General features: G+C 33.1%; 2 protein-coding genes across 8 annotated transcripts in view; one reads left to right on the forward strand and one right to left on the reverse strand.

Moving 5' to 3' along the window:
- Positions 1-20,993, reverse strand: part of LOC126811686 (transcription initiation protein SPT3 homolog) — a 55,155-nt gene extending 34,162 nt beyond the window's left edge. For both annotated transcript variants that reach the window (XM_050537523.2, XM_050537522.2), the window contains exons 1-2: positions 20,834-20,993; positions 15,654-15,818 (exon numbers count right to left, since the gene is read on the reverse strand). In XM_050537523.2, the coding sequence (XP_050393480.1) occupies positions 15,654-15,724 (71 nt within the window). In that variant the 5' untranslated portion in view covers positions 15,725-15,818; positions 20,834-20,993. The remainder of the gene's footprint in view (positions 1-15,653; positions 15,819-20,833) is intronic.
- LOC126811682 (runt-related transcription factor 1) overlaps positions 2,156-26,603 on the forward strand; it is a 36,227-nt gene continuing 11,779 nt past the window's right edge. For 2 of the 6 annotated variants that reach the window (XM_056098497.1, XM_050537514.2), the window contains exon 1: positions 21,876-22,315. In XM_056098497.1, the coding sequence (XP_055954472.1) occupies positions 21,952-22,315 (364 nt within the window). In that variant the 5' untranslated portion in view covers positions 21,876-21,951. Of the gene's footprint in view, positions 2,566-21,044; positions 21,113-21,875; positions 22,316-26,603 lie in introns of those variants that run through there. The other 4 variants (XM_056098496.1, XM_056098495.1, XM_050537512.2 and 1 more) reach the window with 4 other exon arrangements.

The raw sequence follows: 26,603 nt of genomic DNA on the forward strand, positions 1-26,603 counted from the left end.
AACTACATACAAAGTCAACTTGATGTGGTTTGTTTTTATCAATTAAACAGGAATTTTTATTTGGTCAAATAAAAAAAAACACACAAGTTTCATAAACCAGGGGTTGCCATGCAAGATACGCCCACATTTTGCAATAGATGGATAGAGAACAAGCTAAAAAAAAAAAAAAATGTGATTTTTCTTACAATCAGGGTCCATAATCCAGGAAGTTACGATCTGATTTGCAAGAATATCAAATGGAACCAACATCTTTGGGTTATAAACATACATTTCAAGTTTCATCAAAATCGGATAAAAATTGTGACCTCTAGAGGGTCCACAACCTTCATATTACATACTTTTACACTATTTGCGTTCGAGAGGACATTTTGTTGGGCAGTTTCGGTCCGATTTTCACGAAATTTGAACTCGACCATCATCAGGGTGTTACGATGATACATTTAAACAATTTTTAAAGGCTTTTAACACAAAATTAACCAGTTTTATTCTCCAAAATATAATCAAGATTGGCCCTTCAACAAAACATGGTAAACTACATATGAAGTACATTTATAATCTATTATTATATTTTTATGTCAAAAGAAATAATCTATGATATTACCATAGGCTACACAACAACATATGGAATATTAAAAATAAACCTCTCAACGATAATTATAACTAAACTGCCAATATGAATGTGATCATAAATAATTTAAATATCCATCTCTGAAAAAATAATTACGGTTTTTACATGAATATAGTAGACAATATGCATACTTAATTTACAAAAAACAACAACACTGTCAAAAATTACAATTTTAATCATTAAATTTGCAAATTTAAAGGTGAGATAAGAAGTATAAATTTAAATAATAATGGATTATGATAATGCGGGTGAAAACCTTAGTATCATGTGTCACATCACATGTATATGTTTAATGTTAAATGAACCCAAAAAAATAAATTTATATTTTAATTGATAAAACAAGCATTAATGACTGGAAGTACGATATGTAAAATAATTATGAAACTATTGATAATGGTTCAAGGTTAAAGGGAGATAAATCTTCAATGCCTGTTTAACATTTCCTTTTATCATGATTAGTCGGTCAATCCCACAACATTCTATCAATAATTCTGTGGTGATGTCTATTATTATTATTCCATATTGAAGTACTAAAACACATTGCATATACCAGTAAACAATATATGGCACAACTGAATGTTTACTGTCAAAACCCTGCACCCATCATTAACATAAAACACAGTTCACAATATAATAGTAAAGGCAAAAACAACCAATTACTGATTTGAGTAAACAAATGAATTAAAAGTTTTCATAGTTATCAATTTTCAAAACCAGTAGCTTACAGTTAAATATTCAATCTTAATATAAACTGATAAAGTCAGAATGAAAAACACAGCACATGGTTGGAGATCATTTTCCGTTCCTAAAACACGCAATATCAACCAACCTCAGGGGTTGTCTATACATGTATTTATATTATAAGTATCATTACTAGGCGTAAGACTTAAACCAAATTTGGATTCTTAACAAAAAAAAAGCTATTGCTTCATTCATTTCAAAACAGGTAGTATAAAATGGCATGGTTTGTGGGCTTGTGTATATGGTTTAGAATTAGAGAATAGCTTATCTTGTAAACTACATGTTACCCGTAATTGAGTGAAATAATAGAAACTTTTAATTACACTACAGTTACTTTTTATTTTAAAATACTAGTCAGTTAATATTCAGATTTTTCCGTTTCAATGGATCTCATAAGTGACCGCTTACCAAGAATGTTTGGTTTTTGGAAGCCACGATCCTAGATGCAACGAACAAGATTTTTTATTCAAATTAATCGTAACACCGTCCATGGCATTCTTTAGCTTCTTATCAAAAATATGTGGTTGAGCAGCCAATCAGACAAGGCCTAACAACTAAGTTCCCACCACTCCTTGCTTTTTCTGGTCTACCAAATTACATACCTACAAGCAGAATTATGAATACATTTTCATAGTTACATCTGGACATTCGAGACAGTTTTCCTTTGTTTGTTGCTTAATAGCAGTTTGGTCTAAATTTGGTTTAAAGGTTTATAATGCTCTAAAATAGTTGTACAAGGCTGTTGTATCAAGCTAGAAAGACGGGGAAATGTAAAAACAGGAAAACCACAAGAATTTGCTGATGATCTGGATGAGTAAGAGAGGTTATAGCTACAGTTAGACTGTGGGAGTATGTTACATTGAATGAAAGCTCTCTGAAAGATCTATACTATAGAGAAACGCAGTAGAAAAAACATCTATTATTTATTGTGATGTTTGCATATATACCACTCTTAATCATTTGATGTCAGAAGTTACATGGGTGGCCTTCACAAACAAAGTGCATGCTTTTATATTAGCCAACTTATTAGAATTTCAACAACAGTTTTGTTTCTGTTTTCAAACAGTTAGTTGTGTGGATGGTATGTTTTGAAATCCAACTACCAATGGCAGAAAAGTATTCAACATCATCGAGCCCTGATGAAGACCAATCAGCAGGCGAGGAATTTGATCCGAAACAGATATTGACATGGCAGGGTAAGAACAAATTTCTTTTTTAATTAACCCTTTTAAAAGCTTAAAATCTTATTTGAAATTAATCATTACGATCATGTGGGAAATACAGAGTTATATCCCACACAAACATAAACTGCAGAGACAGCAAATGCTTCTTCCCCCGGCGAAGTTGCCTGTGCATTCTTTAAAGGTTTAAAACTTATGAAACAAATCAGGCCTGGTAAAACTAACCTTTTGGGATAGGGGGTGGGGTAATGCTGGGGTTAAAATTTTCCAAGTCACCAAAAGCCCATTTTGGCTTACTACACATATTTCAAGAGCAATGGCAAAGGGCATAATCCACTTAATAGGGCAATTATTATCGATTGTTTTCACAGTGTGTTGATTAATCAAAATAGCCCAAGCATCTACTAGTAGTGTTTTACTTTGTACCTCTATTAAACCTATTACTGCCTTAAGTCACTCAAACAGGCATCAATTAATCTTTGCAGAAACACCATTCCGCAATTTCTTGCAAGAAGAAATCGGTAAATAAAATCTCATGGTGACATTTTCATTTTCAAGTCATAATAATATACAGAGCAGAGGTAACCTTGAGCCAAATCCCTATAAATATGTGCTTACTGGTAGACAAGACAACTAATCAGAAACATCTCTTTACAAAAGTAAGTGTAGGATTGGCTAATGAGCTGATAAACTTGTAATCATTACTTCAGAAAGATTAATTTAACGAAACTTGTAACCATTGCTTCCGAAATATTAATTTAACAAATCATACATTTCACCCACAGCTTACATCCTCTGAAATCAATATTCTTAGCACATGTGTACATTCATGTAATAAAAGTCAATAATTACAAAATTTAACTGAAAAAAAGTCATAGCTTTTCCTACACACTTCAAACTGTCATGTGAAATATTTTATCAGTTCGTATTCAACAAATGAAAAGTAATATTTTCAAACATATTCTTCACAAACTTGAATTATGAAAGAGGGCACCATGTGGCAATATTCTATCTGCACGCGAAAAAACTAAATTAAAGTTTGCATCTTAATCCTGCTGGCCGTTATCATTGCTAGGAGATTAGTCATTACTGACAGTTCTGTTTGATATTACAAAAATACGGTCATGATCTCATAAACAATATCAAAATTAAAATCAAAAATTTAAATATTTCAAGAATAGGCAAAGAAATTAATCAATGCTTAAGAAAATTAATCAAGTCAAGGAAATGGAAATTGTTGGGTGGCTGAAATGCAGTTATTACATCATAACCATCTGGAGGTTCACAACACCCAATTTGTTCATTTACATAACATTTCATCTTGATTGTATCAAATGTATTCAGATTTACTAATATTGTATAATAATATAAATTACTACAGAAATCATTGGTAATTAAAATACATCACACTGTTCCAAACTGTAGATTTAAAAAAAAAAATAACCAAATAAGAAATTTTTAATATCAATTTGAATGATAAATATATGGTTTCCCTGTAACCATATGACAATGTCTTTTGTATTTATTATTCAAGATCAAACAATTTGAATTAAAACTTTTGCATGGCAGATTTTCTAGAACGTGGTGTTTATACTTTGCAGTTCATAAGATAAACCACATTAATATTCAGTATGATACATACATGCAAGTTAGAAATAAGCAGGTGGAAACTGTACAGGTACATCAAAGCCATGCACAGAATATCACATTTTACAACATCAATCATTTTTAACATGCATATTGTTTACTCCTTCAATACTCCTTGTTAAACCTGCTATATAATATACTTCTATTGAATATGGACAAAACACAAGCCTTTTCTCTCCCTCTCTCTGAAAGGGACAAGTCAGAAAGTTAGAGAGGGTGCACAAACTTGATCCTCAAAATGTACTAGTTCATCATCTTTGACAAGTTTGGGCAAGTCAAGAAACCAAGATCTCGAAGCAATCTGAAAGTGACACCAAATTTAATCCTGGTTGCCGCTCTCTGATTTATGAAATTAGAAAGAAGTCTGATGAACATTCAATGTGTAAAGATTGTAAATAGTTATCTTAGACATCCAATCAGCACCATTCCATCAAGACCCTAGATGATTCACCCAAAGATGACAGTTTTACAAGTAATCAAAATCTAACATCTAGACTGCCAGCCAAAATTTATTCAATAGTAATCTTTCCTCATTTGAAAACTTCAGTCATTTTTTAGAGTTTATGAGCCAAGAAAGGCCATCTGCTAGTGTAAAGGTGGTGACACTTTTCATCTTCAATAGCAGGGGGATTACATCTATACTGAACTTTCAATGAAATTAACACTTAATGAATAACAAAATGTGTTTAATTAATTAAATTAGTTTTCTTAATTGTTTAATAAGACCAACAGATCATACACTACTTAAAACAGCAACAAGAGAAAATTAAAAGACAAATTCTCATTTATGACCTTTAATTCCCAGGTTCAATAATACAATTTTTAAAAAATAAAATGATTTATACTGATTATTTTAACATTTCAAATAAACTCTCATTTTATTGTCCAATTTCCTTTTTTAAACTAATGGAAATTATTAAAAAATTCAGTTTTTCTCATTAAACCAACACATTAAAACTACACATAATTTATCCAATAGGCCCTTAACCATCATTTCTCTTGGCAATAATTCAATCATTATTTTTGGCCTTTAGTCTTATTATTTATTAAATCATGCTTCATGATTACATGCAAATAAAATCCCGCAAAACATTCTAGAACGAATCATCATCTTCTTGCACTAAACTTTATTTGTGGATCTGTGGTATAAAATTAGCAAGAGTCCTGAAGGTATTTCTGTAGGTGAAAGAGTAGCTATGTTTCGGGTCAGTAAGTTTTATGAGTGGTCAGTATGTGTGTGGGTGTGGGAGAATTCATCTGGCTAACATTACAGTATTGTCTAGTATGTTTTTAATTCAGAACACAGTAGCCTTTGATGTGTCATCAACTGTCATGTACACTTTTTTTTTCAAAAAATATTCATATTTTTATATATAATAAACTTATTACCAAATTTTCATTACACCTAAAAACTGTTAAAACTAAATTTTTAATCTTAGTGTGTGTTGTCTCAGAGATAAACGAGATCAAAGGACAAAACAAAAACACACAACAAAAAACACAATGTGCCCTTGCACTATTGCAAAAATCCTATAACTTTTATTCTAAAAAAATTAATATGAACTTATTACTAAAATTTCATGTTTTCATGCATAAGGACTGGTGGAAATAATTTGATTTTTATGACATTTTGTACTAATCTCATTCATCAATCAAATAACAGTTCATAAACAACCCTTATTCTTCTCTTATTTTTGCAATTAACAGTTAAATATTACAAAATGTTATAGGCCATAATGGTGGATTCTATACAATTTATCATATCATAGCGATCCGTTTATTAGGGTTAATATTTCTTGCTTCAATTGACACAAAATCAATCCCATATCCAAATCTGTAAAGTTTTTAATTAAAAGAAAGCAAACTATTGAAAATGAGTAGAAAGTGTAACTTTTGTTATCCCCAACATTAAGGGTTCAAGCATCATGAATAAAACATACACAAATTTAGACGAGTTGCACAATCAATTGGAATATGTGTTGCAGTGACACAAAAAGCTGAAAACAAGCAACTTTAGATTTTATTGATGATGATCATGATAATTGGCCACATGTAACAGTCGCAAACAAGCCCGACAGTCAGCTTTAGCAGATGTCATTGGTACAGTTGACAACTAAACAGTCAACTTTCCATAACCAATCTATATTGGGCAAACAAACAGCCTATAGTGAGCGTTCAAGCATGGCAACCTCAACAATAGTTCACACTTTAAAGTTGTTACATCACAGAAACGCTTCGACTACCTGGCACTCAACAAATTCCTTTTTTTTATTTCCGAAACTCAGCATATGCTTTCATGTCATCTTTGTTATTTTTTTTCTAAAATTTGTTTTCTATTTAGAACTACATGGAACTTTATATTATGATAATTATTATAACAAAAAGTAGAAGGTAAAAGTGCACTTTATTTTGCCACCTGCTTTGCTGCAATATCTCCCGTCTCAATCACATACATGCTTATAATTTAATATAATAATTAATGGATTCAATTTTTAATGGATTTATTCATTACCCTCTTGGTGCATAAAAGCCTATCTCAACTTAGGAAAGTAGGACAATTTTCTTTCAAAAAGGGCAGGAACACTTTGGTTTGTATTATAAGTGTTGATTGAACGTTCATTTATTAAGAGGGAAGGTTCGCTAAATATCACCTAGTTTTATTGGCAAATTTAGCCAAGGTTCAGACTTAATATATATTCTTAATTTAGTTTTAACAGCAAAAGTGAATTTTAAAATAATTTTAGGTGTAATAAAATTTGGTAATGACTTTATCATTTAAAAGCATGTCTGCGAAAGCTCCATGCAGGAGGTGATAACCCTTGGGTCAGGCATTTGGACCAAATTTTTTTCTGTGAGATGGGTTAGTACCCAGATACATCAAAATATTAGATTGATTTAGTTGATATCAACCTGGAAAATTGGAATAATATTTTTTAATAGAAAAATAAGCAAACAATTAGCAATTTTGGCACCAAATTTGGATGATCTGTTATTCCATTCAGACAATAAGTGATTTGGGTCATCAGTAGGACCATTATTTACAATGTACAAGACAATTTCTTACAGATCAGATTATAATTTTCATCGTTTGAGAGTTCACAAGGTTCCTTTAAGTTTGGAAATAATTAACAAAAATTGTTGAAATTCGACAGGTGTTTACGTTTTACTAATTCAAATAGTGGCTTGAATAGTCACAAAAATATCATGATTTTTAACCAAAATGACCTATTTGGGATGAGGCACGTTCAAATAACGAAACATATAGTAGTAATGGTGATGATCAGTGGTCATTTGAAGATACTCGTTGGTCATCGGTGAAAAGGCACTGCTTTGGTTAGATTTTGCTGATTTGAAAGCTTGCTATACCAGTCCATACAATGACCTCTTAAGGATTCCACAACATTGATATACCATATTTTTACGCTTTCTGAGAACGACGGGCGGCCATTTTGTCTGTCAGTTTTGGGCCGATTTTCACGAAATTCAAACTTAGCCGTCCTTAGGGTGTAACGGTGATATAATAATACATTTTTTTTAAATCGGATAAACATTATGACCTCTATAGGGTCCACAAGCTAAAAATGCGATTTTTTATACAATCAGGGGCCATAATTCAGGAAGTTACGGTCCGATATGCGCGAATATCCAACGGAGCCGAGATCTTTGGGTTATAAACTTACATTTCAAGTTTCAACAAAATCGGATAAAAATTGTGACCTCTATAGTGTCCACAACCTTGATATACCATATTTTTACGCTACTTGAGTACAAGGGGCGCCCATTTTGTCTGTCAGTTTTGGGCCGATTTTCACAAAATTCGAACTCAGTCGTCCTTAGGGTGTAACGGTGATATAATAATACATCTTTTTAAATCGGATAAAAATTATGACCTCTATAGGGTCCACAAGCTAAAAACGTGATTTTACGTACAATCAGGGGCCATAATTCAGGAAGTTACATTCCGATATGCGCAAATATCGAGAGGAACCAAGATCTTTGGGTCATGAACTTACATTTCAAGTTTCATCAAAATAGGATTAAGATTGTGACCTCTATAGGGTCCACAACCTTGATATACCATATTTTTACGCTATTTGAGAACGAAGGGCGGCCATTTTGTCTGTCAGTTTTGGGCTGATTTTCAGGAAATTCGAGCTTAGTCGTCCTTAGGGTGTAACGGTGATATAATAATACGTTTTTTTAAATTGGATTAAATTTATGACCTCTATAGGGTCCACAAGCTAAAAACGCGATTTTTCATACAATCAGGGGCCATAATTCAGGAAGTTACGGTCCGATATGCGCGAATATCGAAAGGAAACAAGATCTTTGGGTTTTAAATTTACATTTCAAGTTTCAACAAAATCGGATAATAATTGTGACCTCTATAGGGTCCACAACCTTGATATACCATATTTTTACGCTATTTGAAAATGAGGGGCGGCCATTTTATCTGTCAGTTTTGGGCCGATTTTCACGAAATTCAAACTCAGCCGTCCTTAGGGTGTAACGGTGATGTATGTTCCAATATGCGCGAATATCGAAAGGAACCGAGATCTTTGGGTTATAAGCATACATTTCAAGTTTAAACCAAATCGGATAAAAATTGTGACCTCTACATTGTTCACTAGCTAAAAACGTGAATTTTCGTACAATCAGGGGCCATAATCCATGAAGTTACAGTCCGATACATGCCAATATCGAAAGGAACAGAGATCTTAGGGTGATAAACCTATATTTCAAGTTTCGTTGAAATCGGATAAAAATTGTGACCTGTAGACTGTTCACAAACAATTGTGGACGGACGGACAGGGGCGACGACAATATACGTCCACATGAAAATGTGGGCATATAAAAATGGAGCGAAATGTCAAATTTTGGCCCAAACCAACAATTTCCAGTTATACCAGAAGATGTCATTTCAAAATTTGTTCACTACATCTTGTGACTTTGTCGTTTATGGGTCCCCATAGACCAAGTATGATTGAAAATTGCTGACCCCCAGGGTTATTGTTTTTTTCAATTTTTGCATGGTCCTCTAACGGACACGTTCTTAAGTTAATTACATTAAGTTAAGAATGTGAATATGTTTGAAAAATATATGTATGACCAAGACAGTTGATGACACATTAAGGCTTCTGTGAAGTGTGAAGTCGATTATACAACAGAACTCCAAGAAACATCCATTAACTGGGTTGAGGGGTTATAAAATTGAATGGGAAAGCTTAAATCTGTTGGACACTAGACTATTTTCAGACCAATACATGATCATAAAATTGATTGCAATATGGTACATGTTGATGAAATGCTAAAATATGAAGAAATAGCACTGATAGCTTGTCTGAAATATTCAGCTCAAAATATTGAGAAGTTTGGTACTGATCTAGTTATGAGTGATTTCATAGTTCATAATCACTATCCAGGCATTTTGGAATGAGAGAGAGAGAGAGAGACATAGGGTTTAACTTCCACTCGACACATACTACGTCATTTCGGGACTAACATCTGGTTCAATTTTATTTCAATAATTCACTTGCGCGTACGGGTCTTTAGCAGTGGGAGGAAATCGGAGGACCCGGAGAAAACACACAAGATTGGACAGGCGACCCTACTCTTTGTCACATACAAGAATTACTCAAAATTTTGGCATCAACAATGTGTATATCACCATAAAAATATCTATGAGAATTAACAAAATGTAAGTTTTGTTTCTTCATTTAAAATCTGAAGTCAAACATTAATATTGAACAGGTGTAGAATGGCAATTTATCATCATTGAGATGCAGCCACAGCTTCTCAATTCCACTCATCACCCTCATAAAACACAATGAACATCCTTTAATTGATGGCATTATCATAAATTTCATTTCTTTTTTACCCACTTAACGAAGCATGTATGACATGTTGTCATTAGAATTCTATCCAATATTCATTTTGGTGTGCATCTTATTGGGGTAAGTATTCATACACTGTCAACCTACAAGAGGCTTGAAGGACCAACAAGAGCCATCATCGTCTCACTGTTTTCAATTCTTTATTTTTTTGAGATTTCTAATGAAACGCCTATTCTACTAGCCATCTGCCTACTAGTTTATCAGAAAAACTTAACATCTTTCCTGCCTTTTCACAAGTCTAATCTCTGATTTTATGGTTGTATTTCTTAAAGAAAGACTGGGATGGACTGGTCATGTATACATGTGCCCTGGACTACATTATTATTACCACTTGTACTATGTACACACTATACAAAGCCTTGATACTCTACCGTGATAAAGGCTAAAGGTTGATTCATTGATGAAACTAAAGATCAAGTTGTGAAGCAGTTCCAGTAGAGATTTTATTGATATAGATGTGTAAGGCTTTTGATTCATATCAAACCCTTGTACTTGACTAGCCCATCTAATCATCTCATTTATATGAAGGAAGAAATAATAAAATATGCATGTTGTTAATAAAGTTCTGAATACAAATTGCCAAGTGACAGAAGCTTTGTAACACAATAATATAGTAAAAGGTAATTCCATGCATTGGCTAATAATACAAGGAGCAATGCTCGATACACAACAGATGCTAATTTCAACATTTAACAGTAGAACTCTGATCAAACATGATAAAATATACAATAAACTTCCCAAAATAGGTTAAAAAATTATTAAATTAATTAATACAGATGATCAAATAAAATCAACACGTGTAGATTTCCAAAAAAATTTTGAAAAGACAAAACAGAAATCAATGTCTATATTTAGAATCTACGAACAGTAACAACAGGTATAAAATGATGTTTATTCAGGAATATGTAAATCCAAAAATATACATGTACACCTTAATAAAAGATAAAATTATCCATTGTATTTTATGTAAGTTTGCTGGTAACTATTATTATCAGCTGAAATCTATCTGATAAATGTCAACAAATGATTTAAGGCGACTTGTGTCACCATCCAATATTGACATAAGAAAATATGCATGTGTCTGCCGACTTCTCTTTAGCCAGGTGAGCAAATTTCCTCCACATCACCACTGTTTTCATGCTACACATCCCTTTTGATAAGTCCATTATCTCAAGAAGGCACACAATTCTCTCGATCGATCTACTACCACAACTGCAGATATGGTGTAGACCAGCATGTTGATCTGTTTTTGTCAGAAAAGTTGATTTACACCCCAAATTAATGCAAATGTTGGTGGTGCCGCAGCAATACGTAACAAGTCAAATATGAAGCATTCATTCACCTGATGAACTATCTGATTTACCTTGTACAAAAACAGGCCACCTATTGATCTTATTTAATTGTTAGCACTCCAAAACCACTACCACAAGAGAAGAACAAACAATAAATATTGGAATGAAGGTGCCAAGATTTATCAATATTATCTATCCAAACACAAAAACCAGATAATTTTCTGAATTTAAAAAACAGAAATCAAGTTTCTTAAAAGCTTTTTATTAAATAAATGGAACATCTAAGAGTGCCTTATATTAAATTGCTTTTTCATAGTTTACACGACATCATGATTTTAAATTCTATTCCCATTGTACAACATATAGTTTAAAACAATCATTAGACACCATCCTTTCTACTGTCTTTTTTTTTAAAAAGTTCAAAATTGATAAGAAATCTGTCAATAACATCAATTATCTTTTCATTTCTATATTTCCTTTAATTTAATCAATGTTTATTCTGGATGAATGTAATTGATCTGTGCACTATGAAGAAAATAATGCCATAGTTTATCAATAATTAAGCATTTAAAAGAGATAAAAGATCATATAATCATTAAACATTTTTGTTTCTAACCTTTGTCAGACATTCATTAGTGCTTAGAAATTGCAAAAAAAGTAAATTTCGAGTAAACATCTTTTGACTATACAGTTATATTAGACATCAGAGTGTGACTAGAGTGTACACAAAATTTGAGACATATACTCTTCAAAAAAAGTAGGGGATATTCAGAAACAATACAAAACTGCGGAAATGCACTGCTGTTTTTATTAGAGGTAACCAGTGTATGTTAATAACAGGCCAATTGCCTACACATGAACATAAACAGTTCATATGGGCGGCTTATCTGACGGCTGCATTTCACTCGCAAAGAGATACACTGTCAAAAGTGAAAATGGACGTTTTTGATTTTTGTCTTAATAATGAGTAATTGCTCCACCAATCCTCAGACATTCAGCAATTCATCGTGGCACGCTCCTTATCGACCGTCCAATCACGATTTGGGGCAATCTGACCCACTCCTCTTGCAGTGCCACGGCCAATTCTTGCAGTGTTGTCGGTTGACTTCGACAACACGTCTCCCGATCATGTCCCAGACATTCTCTATAGGGGAAAGGTCAGGACTCATGGCTGGCCATAGCATATGGACAATATGGTGACGCTGGAGGTAGTCATTCACAACACGAGCGCGGTGGGCACGAGCATTATCATCTTGAAAGATGAAACGTCGACCTGCACGTTGAGCAAAGGGCAGGACTATCGGTGCCAGGATGTGGTCATGATAGTACACACCAGTGACCCTTCCTTGAACAATATAACACAACACAGTTCTATGGATAACAATATGCAAGTCTGTTCTGATTCCTCCCCACACCATAACAGACCCACGCCCAAATCTGTCATGCTGTCTGACGTTAACGTTAGCATGACGCTCATTTACACGCCTCCAAACGTGAGCACACCTATCGGTGAAACCCAGAGTAAATCTGGACTCATCTGAGAACATTAAAAGCGCCCATCGACAATTACCCAAATTTCTACACTGCCTACACCATTGACGTCTGTTTGCCATGTGCTGGAGAGTTATCGCGCATGCAAATGGGCTGCATGTAGCCGATTTCTAATCGTTTGGGGTGTAACTCGAATTCCTGTAACTTGGTACAAGTTTACAGAAAGCTGATTGGCCGTTTGTCCTCGATTTCGCAAGACCTGTGTACGAATGTATCGATCCTGAGCTTGTGTAGTGGCTCTAGTACGACCTGAACAAGGTCTATCATCAACAGACTGTGATACATTAAGCATGTTGGCTACAGCTCACTGTGTAGAACCCATTTGTAGCATGAAAATAGCACAGAGACATTCATCATAGAAAAGCAAACAGGGATAGGATAAACCAGCACGCTGCAGTTTTCACCAGCCACGTGTATGGCACTATTGCGTGTCGCATGTGCAGCTCAGTGGTTCTTGTGGTGATAAGTTCTTCATCTGTGAACATACTCTCAAAGCATGTCAGGTGTCCATGACTATTTATCATATCACAACCTGCATAGGTATTTGCATTTCAATATCCCCTACTTTTTTTGGAAGAGTATATTATGGAAGTGTTGGATTTTCAATTACTAGGTGATTAATCAAAATTAAATTTATTTTTTGGGTTGAGAGTGACAATGCTTCTTAAAAAGAAAGTGAAGTCAGTTTACAAATTAAAATGATTAAATCAGTTTTGCAGTTGCAGAGAAAAATGCATTTTTATACAAAGATATCCCACTATTATGCAATACTATTTGCAAGTAGTGTGATGAGTTTAACACCTCATTGTTTAGCCTTTCAAATACATGTGCAATAAAAGTTGTCGGCTAGATATTTGGTTGGTGTCTTTTACAAAGATAGGTTGCCAGGCAACGAAACATACGCCCACTGCAGCTATATCGTCCGAGCAGTCGACAAAAGGGTTGATGCATATTTATTCTTTTGTAGGTAATTGGGCATTTACAAGACAATTTCATACAGACCAGGTTATAATTTTTGTCGTTTGAGGGTTCACAAGGTTCTACAAACTGAAACAAGGGCAATAATTTAAATAATGCATATAAATTTCATACAGATAGGATGATAACTTTTGTCATTTGAACGTTCACAAGGTCCAGTAAAATGAAACAATGGCAACAACTCTAGAAATAATTGACGGAAATTGCTGAAATTCAACAGACCTGTTTCACAAAAATGATGCATATAAATTTCATACATATCGGATGATACATGTAACTTTCATCCATCGAGCATTATCAAGGTTGAACAAAGTGAAACAAGGGCCATAACTCTAGAAGTAATTATTTAAATTGCTGAAATTCAATAGGCTTTGTGGTTTCACTAATCTAAACAATGCATATAAATTTCATACAGATCCAAAGATAACTTTTGGCGCTAGAGCGTTCACAAGGTTCAACAAAGTGAAACAAGGACCATAAATCTAGACATGATAAACGGAAATTGCTGAAATTTAATGGGATTCTTCTTTTTACTAATTTAAATGACACATATAAATTTCATACAGATTGGCAGATAACTTTTGATGTTAGAGCCTTCACAAGGTGCAACAAAGTGAAACAAGGGCCATAACTCTAGAAGTAATAAACGGAAATTGCTGAAATTTAACAGGATTCTTCTCTTTACTAATTAAAATGACACATATAAATTTCATACAGAGAGAGAGAGAGAGAGAGAGAGAGAGAGAAATGGGGTTTAACATCCACTCGACATAAACTAGGTCATTTCGGGACTAACATATGGTTTAATTTTATTTACATAATTCGCTTGCGCGTAGGGGTCTTTAGCAGTGGGAGGAAACCGGAGAAAACCCACGAGGTTGGACAGGCGACCCTACTCCTTGCCACAGCACGCTAACCATTCAGCCATCCAACCCCCCACTAAATTTCATACAGATCGGCAGATAACTTTAGATGTTAGAGCATTCACAAGGTGCAAAAAAGTGAAACAAGGGCCATAACTCTAGAAGTAATTAACGGAAATTCCTGAAATTCTTTTTTTTACTAATTTAAATGACACATATAAATTTCATACAGATCGGCAGATAACTTTACATGTTAGAGCGTTCACAAGGTGCAACAAAGTGAAACAAGGACCATAACTCTAGAGGTAATTAAGGGAAATTGCTGAAATTCAATAGGCTTCTTCGTTTCACTAATTCAAATAATGCTTATAAATTGCACAAAGATCGGATGAAAACTTTTGGCGTTAGAGCGTTCATAAGGTTCAATAAAGTGAAACAAGGGCCATAACTTTAGACGCAATAAACGGAAATTGCTGAAATTCAATAGACTTCTTTGTTTCACTAATTTAAATAATGCATATAATTTTCACAAAGATCGGATGATAACTTTTGGCATTAGAGTATTTACAAGGTCCAACAAAGTGAAACAAGGGCCATAACTCTAGATGTAATCAACGGAAATTATGGAAATTAAATAGGCTTCTTCATCTAACTAATGTCAACAACATATATCAATTTTAAAACAATCGGATCATAACTTTTGGTGTTAAAGCGTTCACAAGAAATTGTGGTTGACCGACAGATGGACAGACCGATCGACAGATCGTCGAGGGCAACGGCAATAAAAATCTATTATTACAGAACAAATTATGATGTAACAGATAATAATGTTACTGTTCAAAATCAGACCAACATGTCTAAAAAGTTTGTTTACTTACATCATATGTTGAACTTCAGTTGTAAACCAGTTATTCAATGATGAAACTTTAACAATCCCTGGTAAAGACATCTTGCAGCATAACAAATTCGAACACAAAAAATATCTCTAAACCTTTTCAGCAAATTCTATATTAAAATCATTACCATCACTTCAACATCCATGGCTGAAAAGGAAAGGCTGTAGTTAATTATCAGTCAAAGAAACACACACCCATCAGCAACTTTATTGTCCAGGCTGCCTTTAAAATTAATTACAAATCTATACAGCCTTTCAAAGAGGCATTATGCAAGATTTACAGAAAGTGCTAGAATAGTTCAAATATAGATAATAAAAATTCCAGGCAAATTACTATATTCTGAGCAAAGTTATGAATGACTACCTTTATCAGGTTTCAGAGAGTGATGCAATTAAATTTGTATTACTTTTAATCCAAACACTTTTAATAAGCTTTGTATAACTAGATATTATCAGGTCTATTATAATAACAGTCTCCATGAGTGACATCATGCATTTTCGAAAAATTTTGGCTTGGCCTCCATTTTAGCGGTTAACGTAGATATGATGGACATTGTCTAATCAACTCAATATCTAAGCCATCCGATGTTCTAGATAGTTGATTATGTGTATTTATGTTGTCTTTCAAATCTGCTTACCTTTCATGAGTGTTTTTATACTTGGATGAGCTTAAATTATGTGCTTAATTACATAATAACAGTTTTTGAGATATATGTAAGACTATTGCATTTGAAAATAATCTGTTATAGAAAACATTTACATGTCATTTCCCAAATAGTTATGGTTTTATTTTGGCATGCTGGGAAAACCCTGGGATTTTATTTTAATGTTTAGCATTATTATACCAATTTAAGGTATTTATACACAATAATGAAAAGAACAATTTTCTGATGTAGCCTCTAATCAAAATGAGTAATGTTTTCATCTCAAAATTATTTATGTGTGATATAAATCACCACCAAATTACACCACTGTGTGTTTGGTTAATAATAACACAATATTTGAATTTGATGTGGGGGGGGGGGGGGTAAGATAATTGTCTAATTGACCAGTCAGAGCATTGGATTCCGGACTACACTGTCCCAGGTTAGAATCCCAGAATGTTTAAAAAAAAAAAAAAGCTTTCACTAGTCATTTGCATGGGACAAAAAAACAGAGGTCCACCTTTGTACACACAAGAACTCCTGACAATTGGAAGGGTAGGTGTCCACCGCGCATTGCACATGTAACCAAAGAAATGACCATGTTTGTCCTAAAATGACATGAGATGACATGACATTACACCCCATTCCATTCAATCTTTGATAGATCATCCAGTATCTATATTTAATTTATATCAATTTAAAAACCTAGAGTATCAATGACTATCACATTTACATACATTGGGCAATCTGTTTAATTTGTAGTATATATTACCTCTTCTATTGTTATACACGTTGACAAATATATCTATCTGTTTTATTACATACATGTATTGATACATTCCAGGTTACTTATCAAATTAGCTGATCAATGGAAAATAAATAGAGTATGAGATTACAGTACATTCCTTTTAGAACAATAAGTAATCTGGTAGATAATATGTTCATCTATTTCACCTATAAACTTTGAGATAGATATAAATGTAGATATTACTAAGTACCTGTTCCTACCACTACATACTTATTGTAATCTAACATTCAATGTACTATTGTGTAGCCCGGAAAGCTTTATGGAGACTATTATCTAATACGACATTAAAGCAATATTCTCAACCACCCACACCTTCTTGATCAATAGCCATGTGACTTGTGTGACCACAGTGCGCTTAACCACAAGAATGATGAATATTCTTTGAAACTGAAAAACAACATAGTCGAAATTCTTGACCCTAGGTTAAAAGCATTGAACTGTTAACACATGCACTAATACCTGGCAGCTCAACCACATAATAGTTTAGTAATAAGGTAAAGAGACAGAGAGAGAAATGGGGTTTAATGTCCACTCGACACAAACTAGGTCATTAGTAATAAGGTAAGACAGGCATGGTATAATTAACATCTTAAAAAGTATATGTACTCTACACAGTACTCAATTTACCAGTACATTTAATAATACTAAATTACAAACATATAAATTGTAACATAGTTCTGTCATCTATGCAATCATGAGTTCGATTCCAAGAGCAAGTGAATAAAGAAAAGATTGAAATTTTAAATGCAAAATTACCCAGTGGTGTTAAGTGAATTTTAAAACCCATTCTCTCTATTCCAATCAACATGTCAACTAGTGTTGCAATGCCAATGGTTAGAAAAACATGTCATGTCAAAATCGAACCAAAACCAGTTGACCCTTAAAGATACCAAATTGCAACATTTGTTTTGCTAATAACATGAAATAGAAGAAACAGACAACCATACAGGGCATACATGTATACTGAGTCACTGACACTATGATAAACAAAATATACCATTTGGTAATTAGGAAAAACAAATGTAACAGTTAATTGCTAGTAGCAGTTGAAACTGCTTTCAACTGATAAGTGAACCATTAATTGTTGTGATTAAACTTTTGCAACACTAATGTCAACTTGAACTACATAACTACATAATCTAATAAATATTTATATAAAAAAAAAAAAAAATTTAGCAGACAATGCCGGAAAACAAAACTACCATAGAAAAAACACCACATCAGAATTACAGAACAGTCCCATTTCACAAAGAACAATAATGAAAGAATCAAAATTCATTTAATTAGGGTTTCACACTGCGTAGCCAGTGAAACACTATTGTTTTTGTTGGGATTATTATTCTTATTATTATTTTTCCATTTGAGCATATCTCAGAAACTACTTGTCGGATCGATTTGTTGTCTTCGATTTTACTGAGAAAGTGGGTTTGACTTAAATTTTAAAGCTATTTCTAATGTTCTGTGACAATGCAAAATTATGTCCAAAATCACTGAAGTTTCGTTTTTCGAAATTTTTCTGTAATATTATCAATAATTATCGGATTGTAATATTTGATACATTTTGACATAGCCGGAGACAAGGCACATAGCTACAGTTCTTTAGATTTTTTATTTTCTACGAATCTTCGGAGATATTAGGTGCCAAATTTTTAAAATTTAAATTTTTACGAAAAAAAATTTTTATTAATGAATATTTTTATGTGGTATTTTACACAGGGTTAAAGTCTAAAGAGTCATCTGATTTGACCGAAAACGCCAAAATTCTTTGTCACCGTATTTTTCCTTGGCCACCATTGGCTAATTCAGTTTTTCAGTCCTAGATTAATTATTTATTGTTCGATTTGTATAAAACAAAGTTCATATGCTCTGTGGTCCAAAATGTCATTTTTGTTGTTACCGGTAAAGTTTCCTTTAGGCAATGGAAGTGACGTAAATTTAGCAAAAACTACAAATTTGACAGTTTGGTACCTCTTTTTGAAAGCAAATATTAGTTTTTTCAAATCTGGTATGACTGAAAGGGTGTGACCTGTAAAGGTGCAGAAAACATTGGGCTCATTATTTTTTAATTTCATTTCCATTTAAAAGTGAAAAAAGGTGAAAAAGTGAGCTATTTACAACCCATTCAGGCATTTCATATTTTACGATATTGCTTCGCAACTTTCATAAACTTGTACCAATAATCCATACTAAGGGAATGTATGTGAAATTTAGTTTGTAATATGAGCAGTTGCCGAGAAATGGTCAATTTTGCATGAGTCACTTCTTACACTAGTTTGCCTTTAAAAGAGTCAATTATTATTGGATTTGATGAATAATGTCAATTTTAACTAGGTCAAACCAATTTAACATTTTCAATGTCAGCGGAAATGATGTTATTTGGGCAAAAACTGTATTTATAGCCTTCGAAACAAATAATTTATCCAAATGAGTCGTATTTGTTATTTGTTTAAAATTTTGATATTTGATTCCAATCAACTAATAGAATGAACCCATTCTAGAAATAGACGATTTTCAACAGGTCACTTTTTAAGGTTTTTGGTCCATAAAAGTGTCAATTATTATTCAATTTTCATAAAATTTTCACTGTGTGATACCTTATTCCATTTACAATTATATACAAGCAATTTAAGATTTTCATTATCAACAGAAGTAATGTCATTTTGGCAAAAACTGTATTTTTAGCCTCTAAAACAAATACTTTTTTGAAGTAAGTGGTATTCATTATTCGTATTAAATTATATTTGATTCCTATGGACAAACAGTATTAATCAATACGATCATATTGATATCACATAATTGTTTTTAACATCTTTCTTTGCCAAGAAATAACCAAATTTGTCAGGATCAGTGTGCTATGAGGGACATTTTGACCTGACACCGGCACTATGGCCAACTCTTTTATCGAATTCCAACTGTCAAAGGATCTTTTACATGCATGCCAATGTGTACGTGGGACTTTGGTTTTCCGTCCCATCAGAACGACTAGACAGCTGGCCTTGTCATGCCCTCCGTCCTGCATCACTGACAATGGGGAATAAAAATTATAATTTATACCGGTACTAAACTAAACGTAGAGCCCATGGGTAAGACGCTAGCTCGCTAGCCTGGAGGTCGGGTGTTCGATCCCTGCATTGGCCTAGAAACTTCATCCAGATTTTCCGGCGTGGTTCTCCCTTGTCAGTGATGCAGGACGAAGGGGCTGACAAGGAAAGCTGTCTAGTCGTTCGGATGGGACGAAAAACTGAGGTCCCGTGTACAAATTGGCATGCACGTAAAAGATCCCTTGGCAGTTGGAATTCACTATAAGAGTAGGCCGTAGTGCCGCTGTCCAGGCAAAATTTCCCTCACAGCACACTGTATGGCGTATGCCCGTCTTCATTAGCCCAGGTAAGGAGCAGAACAGTAGGACGTTAAACTCCATTTCATTTCATTTCATTTATAATTATAGGCCCTACATGTGAATCATACTAAAGTATAAATTAAAAGTGTATATTTTATAATACTGCAAGTCGAAATTAGGTCTGAGTAGAAACCTTGAAACAATGTATCTATTTACTTAGTAAATTGGCTGCCATTACCCTAATATCATGTGACTATGATCACCTGAACAACAAAAACAACTTCCCCGCCCACGGAAACATGTGCTTGTGACCATGTGCGTGGGAAGACCGAATACCCTCGTGATAATAAAGAATATTTGTTATGTTATACCTTTAGGCTATAAACGACCCAGCTGATATATTGACCAAGGTTGCATAGTATACTTTCCGGGTTGTTTTAGCAGTATCCAGTGCATACAGTTTGGGTGGCCATCATTTATATTTTGACAGAAGACCTTACGTTTAAAGAGCCGCCATTTGCTTTGGTGCATTGCGCATGCCAGGGATGACCTTTTTGAATCACGTGCTAAACTTATAAACCACCGAACAGGGTTTATGCTGTTTTAATAATATGTATGAAATAATGCCAAAAATACTTTTAACTTGAAAGGTAGGCGAATATTTCATTCATAAAATTTGAAAAATGACTTTTCAATAATTCGTTTTAAATTCAGTAAAGTAGTTCAGTTATATGTAAAATAATACATTTGGAAATGCAAGTAAAAGTGAAATCATCTTAAAATATTAACACGAGTCTTATCTAACCATATTTGTTAGATCTCAGGTTTTAGAACAAAACGTACACTTTTTATGCTCTCCCGAAAATTGTCAGGAATAGACCATGCATTGACGCCTGACAAATGTAAAGCGGGTAAGGTGGTGGGGGGGGGGGGCGCTCGAGGAAGTATTTTGTATTTATTGGGTTTTTTTTATATTGATTTGCAGGGCATTATTTTACTGGTTATAGACTATAATACAAATGAAATTATGACACCCACATTATTTTTATATTTATTAAAATATATTAAAACCGTAGAACTATGCACGGAACTGGTCATTTTGGTAACGGAATAGAAAGGTCTCAGAGAAAATTATACTTTATCTTTTGGTGATTTTTATATTAATGGTTTAATCACACCATGCAGATTAAAAGAGAAATAACGTCAAATTTGACTCGTTGGTGGTTTATAAGGCATTGCGATATAATTGCTCTAAATATCAAGTTGTAGCAACATTTGTATAATCCATAGGCCCACATGAATATGCATGACTCGTAAAGGCAGTCATTGCTCAAGCATGTATTAGAGGTTGGCTGAGAGCGTTGAGTCACGACGAGAAGGAGTGGCCTATAAAACTAACCACATAGTTTGGCTCATTCACAAAACCACATAAACCAGTTCCGTGTCATATCGTCCTGTGGTATAGTAGTGTTGATATTTCTTTAACCAAATGCATTTACCCGCAGATTTGAACGGTTTGACGCCGTTTCCAGACTCACACAGCGCCATGGGAGATGTGTTCCCTGGTGACAGACCCATTTCTTCAATATTGGGAGAGCACCCAGGGGAACTAGTGAGAACCGGCAGCCCAAACTTTGTGTGCTCTGTCCTACCGTCACATTGGAGATCAAACAAAACTTTACCTGTGGCTTTTAAAGTTGTTTCTCTCGGAGATGTAAAAGACGGGACCAAAGTTATCATACGTGCTGGAAATGACGAAAACTTCTGTGGAGAAATAAGGAATTATACAGCATACATGAAAAATCGTGTAGCTAAATTCAACGACTTGAGATTTGTTGGTCGTAGTGGTAGAGGTAAGTGGGTACAAATCTTTATTCTTTCAATACTTTATTAATGATTTTACGGCTGACATGCCCATGCCGATTTGTATCGGCCACTAAACCAGGTTATAATGACATGACGACCATACCGGTCTCAGTTCTCATAACTATAAGTAGTCAGTAGTGTAATATTGTTTTCTTTTCTGTGAGCCTTGTAAATGACACGTTACTTGGCCATTACAGAAAGCAGAAAGTGACATATTATGGTGACATGATATATATATAATTTAGGTATAAAGAATTGAAAACTGACGAGTACATCCATGAGGAAAATAAACTCGGTGGACTTTAAATATTACCAGTTTTATCACATAATTAGCTTTTGGTTATTAAGTGCATTTATGCTCCCTGTGTCAGTGGGTGCCAATAGGAGTGGTAAAAAACAACTCATCGGTTTAAAGTCGACAAACATGCTACTTTAATTAAATCATCATTTATCTAACATAAACATGTGATATGTTACTTATTTGACGGTTTAAAATATATACTCTTTGAATTTTTATAATATTTCATATCATGTTTATTGAAGGGTATTTAAATGATATATACATGTATGTTTGTAATTGATGTTACTATTTTACAATGATATACCAGTATTAGTAATCCACAGTAACACAGTAATGTCCCAAAAGTGAAAATATATATCAGAAACATTATTTCAAAATGTATTATGTTAAAAAATATAAAAATGTCAAGTGCCCATTATTTGAATAGCATAATTTTGAGAAAATACATGCTTGTAAAAGTACTGTATTTTTTAAAACTGTTTATTATAGACTGTGTTCATATTGATTCTACCTGAAGCAAATAGATTCAGCCCAAAATTTGTGTTCAACGGAGAGGCCTTTACGCACTTTTACACATAGCTTTAGATTCCTTGTTTTGAGCTTAATCAAATATAATGCTAATCATATAGATCAATATGAACAGATTCTTGGTATTCCATTTTTCCAATATATCGATTCAATAATATATCTATGATAATGGTATAGGCCTACAAGTTTGAAAAGCTGGGATGGGTTGGGAGGGGTGTTAGAGAAGACCATTATATAGGACCTTGGCAGGCAAAATTCTATTCTATTAACCAATGATCAAATGAAAATCCAGTGGACAAGTTTGGCAAAATCGATTAATGACAGCAAAATCATTACCCATCCAATCTTTAAATGACCTAATTACCCTCACAGAAAGTAGCGTATCTTTAATAAATACATGTACATGTATATATTATAGAGGTATTATCACTTTCAACAAGAGTTTGTCAAATTCCTTGAAGACCAATACAGCATATAAATTCAATTCTGAAACAATTGGCAGATTTGTCTTAAATTTTGCACTTACATATACAATCCTATATTTTGAATATGTCAGCTATTGAGTCAAATCGAAAAATAGACTTGTAGCTGAGGAAGCCTCTTTACAATAAATCTTGATCTGTCTGCCCACATGCACTTTAAAGAGAGAAGTATGTTTAATAAAACGTAATTGAAATTCTTACACATTTTATCCCTTCCCACTCATATCAGATTCTGTACATTTAACAATAAATTTTAATACTGTGTGTGATTTCATTTTTGCATATTTATGGCTTATAAAAAAAATTATATTTTATGGATGTTTATTAATTTCATATGAAATAGTTACAAATATTAACTGAATGAAACTAATCTCTCTTTGTGAGCTTTCTAATGATACATCATAAAAATACCATCCCTTTCAATTTTTAAGACAAGAATGGTGGGGGTGAGAGTGAAATAGGGCTGTAAATATTCAGGATTGGTTTGTGTATATAATCCTACATGTATATGATCTGATTTAAAGACATATTGATTATTTTCTTTTTTAAAGAAGATGGGCCTCATGCGATCAATGAGAAATTAAAATTGTGAATGAAGACCAATTGTCATTTCACAAAACAATTAAAACATAAAATGTAATTAAATCAACAATTTTTTTTTTGAACAAACTCAAAGAGGGAGCTTACATATTAGGTGTCTGCTTTAAAGCTATTGACAATAGATTGGTTCATGCTCAATTTTTTTTACAACAAACAGACACTATTCCGGGGTTGTTTTAACATTATATGATAAGACTTGCCATAAAAACTTCATTCATCAGCAATGGACGAAAGTCGAAGTGCGTAATGAGTGTATTTTTTACTCGGCTTTATATACCAATACATGTTTGTAAAATACCTCGTGTGACGTATATTTGCTGCGACATCCGAAATCACGTGCGCGGGACTAAACTTTGCTCACTTCAGAAAATTTCTCGAAGAGGCAATCAGACAGATAAGTGGGTCAGTTTTTATAAGGACAAATATTGGAGTCTCTGAACCACTCTACTATTGAATTGATGTCAACTAAAACTAATAGAATTTGATCCATTTTGTTTAATATATTCATTCATTGAAATTAACTAATAGTCAGGAATGTACAAACAGATAAAAGAAAATGTATTGATTTGAGATATTTATAATTTCTAGAAATGCACCCCAACAAAACTTAATAATTTCAGTTGAATCGAATACAAAAAATGACCTAGAATAATCAAATAGTAAAATCAGCATTCACTATGATCACTAGCTTTTTTTACCATAGCATCATTTAGCAGTAGTGAAATTGGGGCAATAACTTAATTATAACTAAAGTATGTGATTTGCCTAAAGATTCAGGTAATTTCAAATTCAGTCCCTCAAATTTTTATAACATTTGCTCTTACATTAAGTATGTTCTAAAGGTATTTTTACACTCTCCCATTAAGATATTAAATTTCTTGAAAACTACAAATAGGTGTATATTAAGATTTTTTAATTAGTTAATCCTATTAAGAAAATTTTATAAATGTAACCTACCTAAAGGTGTAACCTTTTAAAGTATCAAATATTACAATGTAGGGGATCATATTGAAAAAATTGTTGCATGTAGCAAACAAAGAATTTTGTTCCTCGCCCAAATCTCGACTCATCACTCGAATTAAGACAGGATTTAAGACGTTTTTGAAAGGACAAAGACAATATCGTTGGGTTACACGTTTTACAGTAATAAATACACATGGTTAATTTATGAGTCCAACTAAGCTATGTACTGGCTGCTATTGTTTCCTGTGACATGGAAAAATTACAATGCAACAGAACTTGTTATTAAAGTATCACATAACAATTCCACTCATCTTCAGAGTCTGGTCGAAAATTGGCTTCTGCACATCTTAATGTTATTTGCTGTTACTGTAACATTATGAGCTAGCAGAGACCAAAAGTGTGTGGGACTCCATGTATTGTGGCTTAATGCTTTTAAAGAAATGGTTAGCTATTTTATGGTTAGTGTGGTCACCCACTGTGTTTAAAATATGTTGATGGCAAAGACTTGGGACCGACACTTAAAAAACAATATATTATGCTTGCTTGACTTATTAAAGGAGGAAATGAATGAAATTGAGAAAAAGGAGTGTTTATTTTTTTTTAATTTCTGTCATATAACAAATAAATAAAATGGCAATGAAACTGAAAACTTTAAAATGTTTTTTAAAGTAAATATATTAAATCTCCTTTATGTATGATGGGATATTAAGAACAAGTGATTAAATTTTAGTTGAGTAGCTTTTGATTAAACGTTCATAAGATGAAGTATTAAATGAAAAATTTTAATGCTACTCAACGATTTGTAACCATAATCTTAAATCAAATAGACTTGACATGTTTAGCAAGAAAATAAACTTTCAGGTATTATTTAGAACTAACTTGGTGCATGGAATTTTTTTTATTTTATCAGGAATGTTCAAATGTACTTTAATGTATTTTTGTGGGTTAACATTAAAGGGACAGTCCACAGTTGTTATGCTAAGGAAATAAGGAAAGTAATAGAGAAGTCCTTATGTTGATGAAGTAGGGACAGTAATAAAATAGCCCTTATGCGGAGGAAAAAAGTAAAGTAATAAACAGTCCTTATGTTGAGGAAGTAAGGAAAGTAATAAAACAGTTTAGAGGCTAAGGAAAAAAAGAGTAATTATTAACAATTCTTATGTTGATGAAATAAAGAAAGTAATAAAACAGTTCTTATGCCGAAGAAATAAGTAAAGTAATAAACAGTCCTTGTGTTGATAAAGTAAAGAAAGTAATAAAAACAGTCCTTATGCTAAGGAAATATTGATAGTAATAAACATTTTCCATACGGATTAAATAAGGAAAGTAATAACATAACATAGTAAAAACAAAGTATAATTCATTTTCAATAAAATTTCATCAATACAGGTTGTGGATGTA

Source organism: Patella vulgata, chromosome 2 (genome assembly GCF_932274485.2).
Source record: "Patella vulgata chromosome 2, xgPatVulg1.2, whole genome shotgun sequence".
In the NCBI taxonomy this organism is placed as follows: Eukaryota; Metazoa; Mollusca; class Gastropoda; family Patellidae; genus Patella; species Patella vulgata.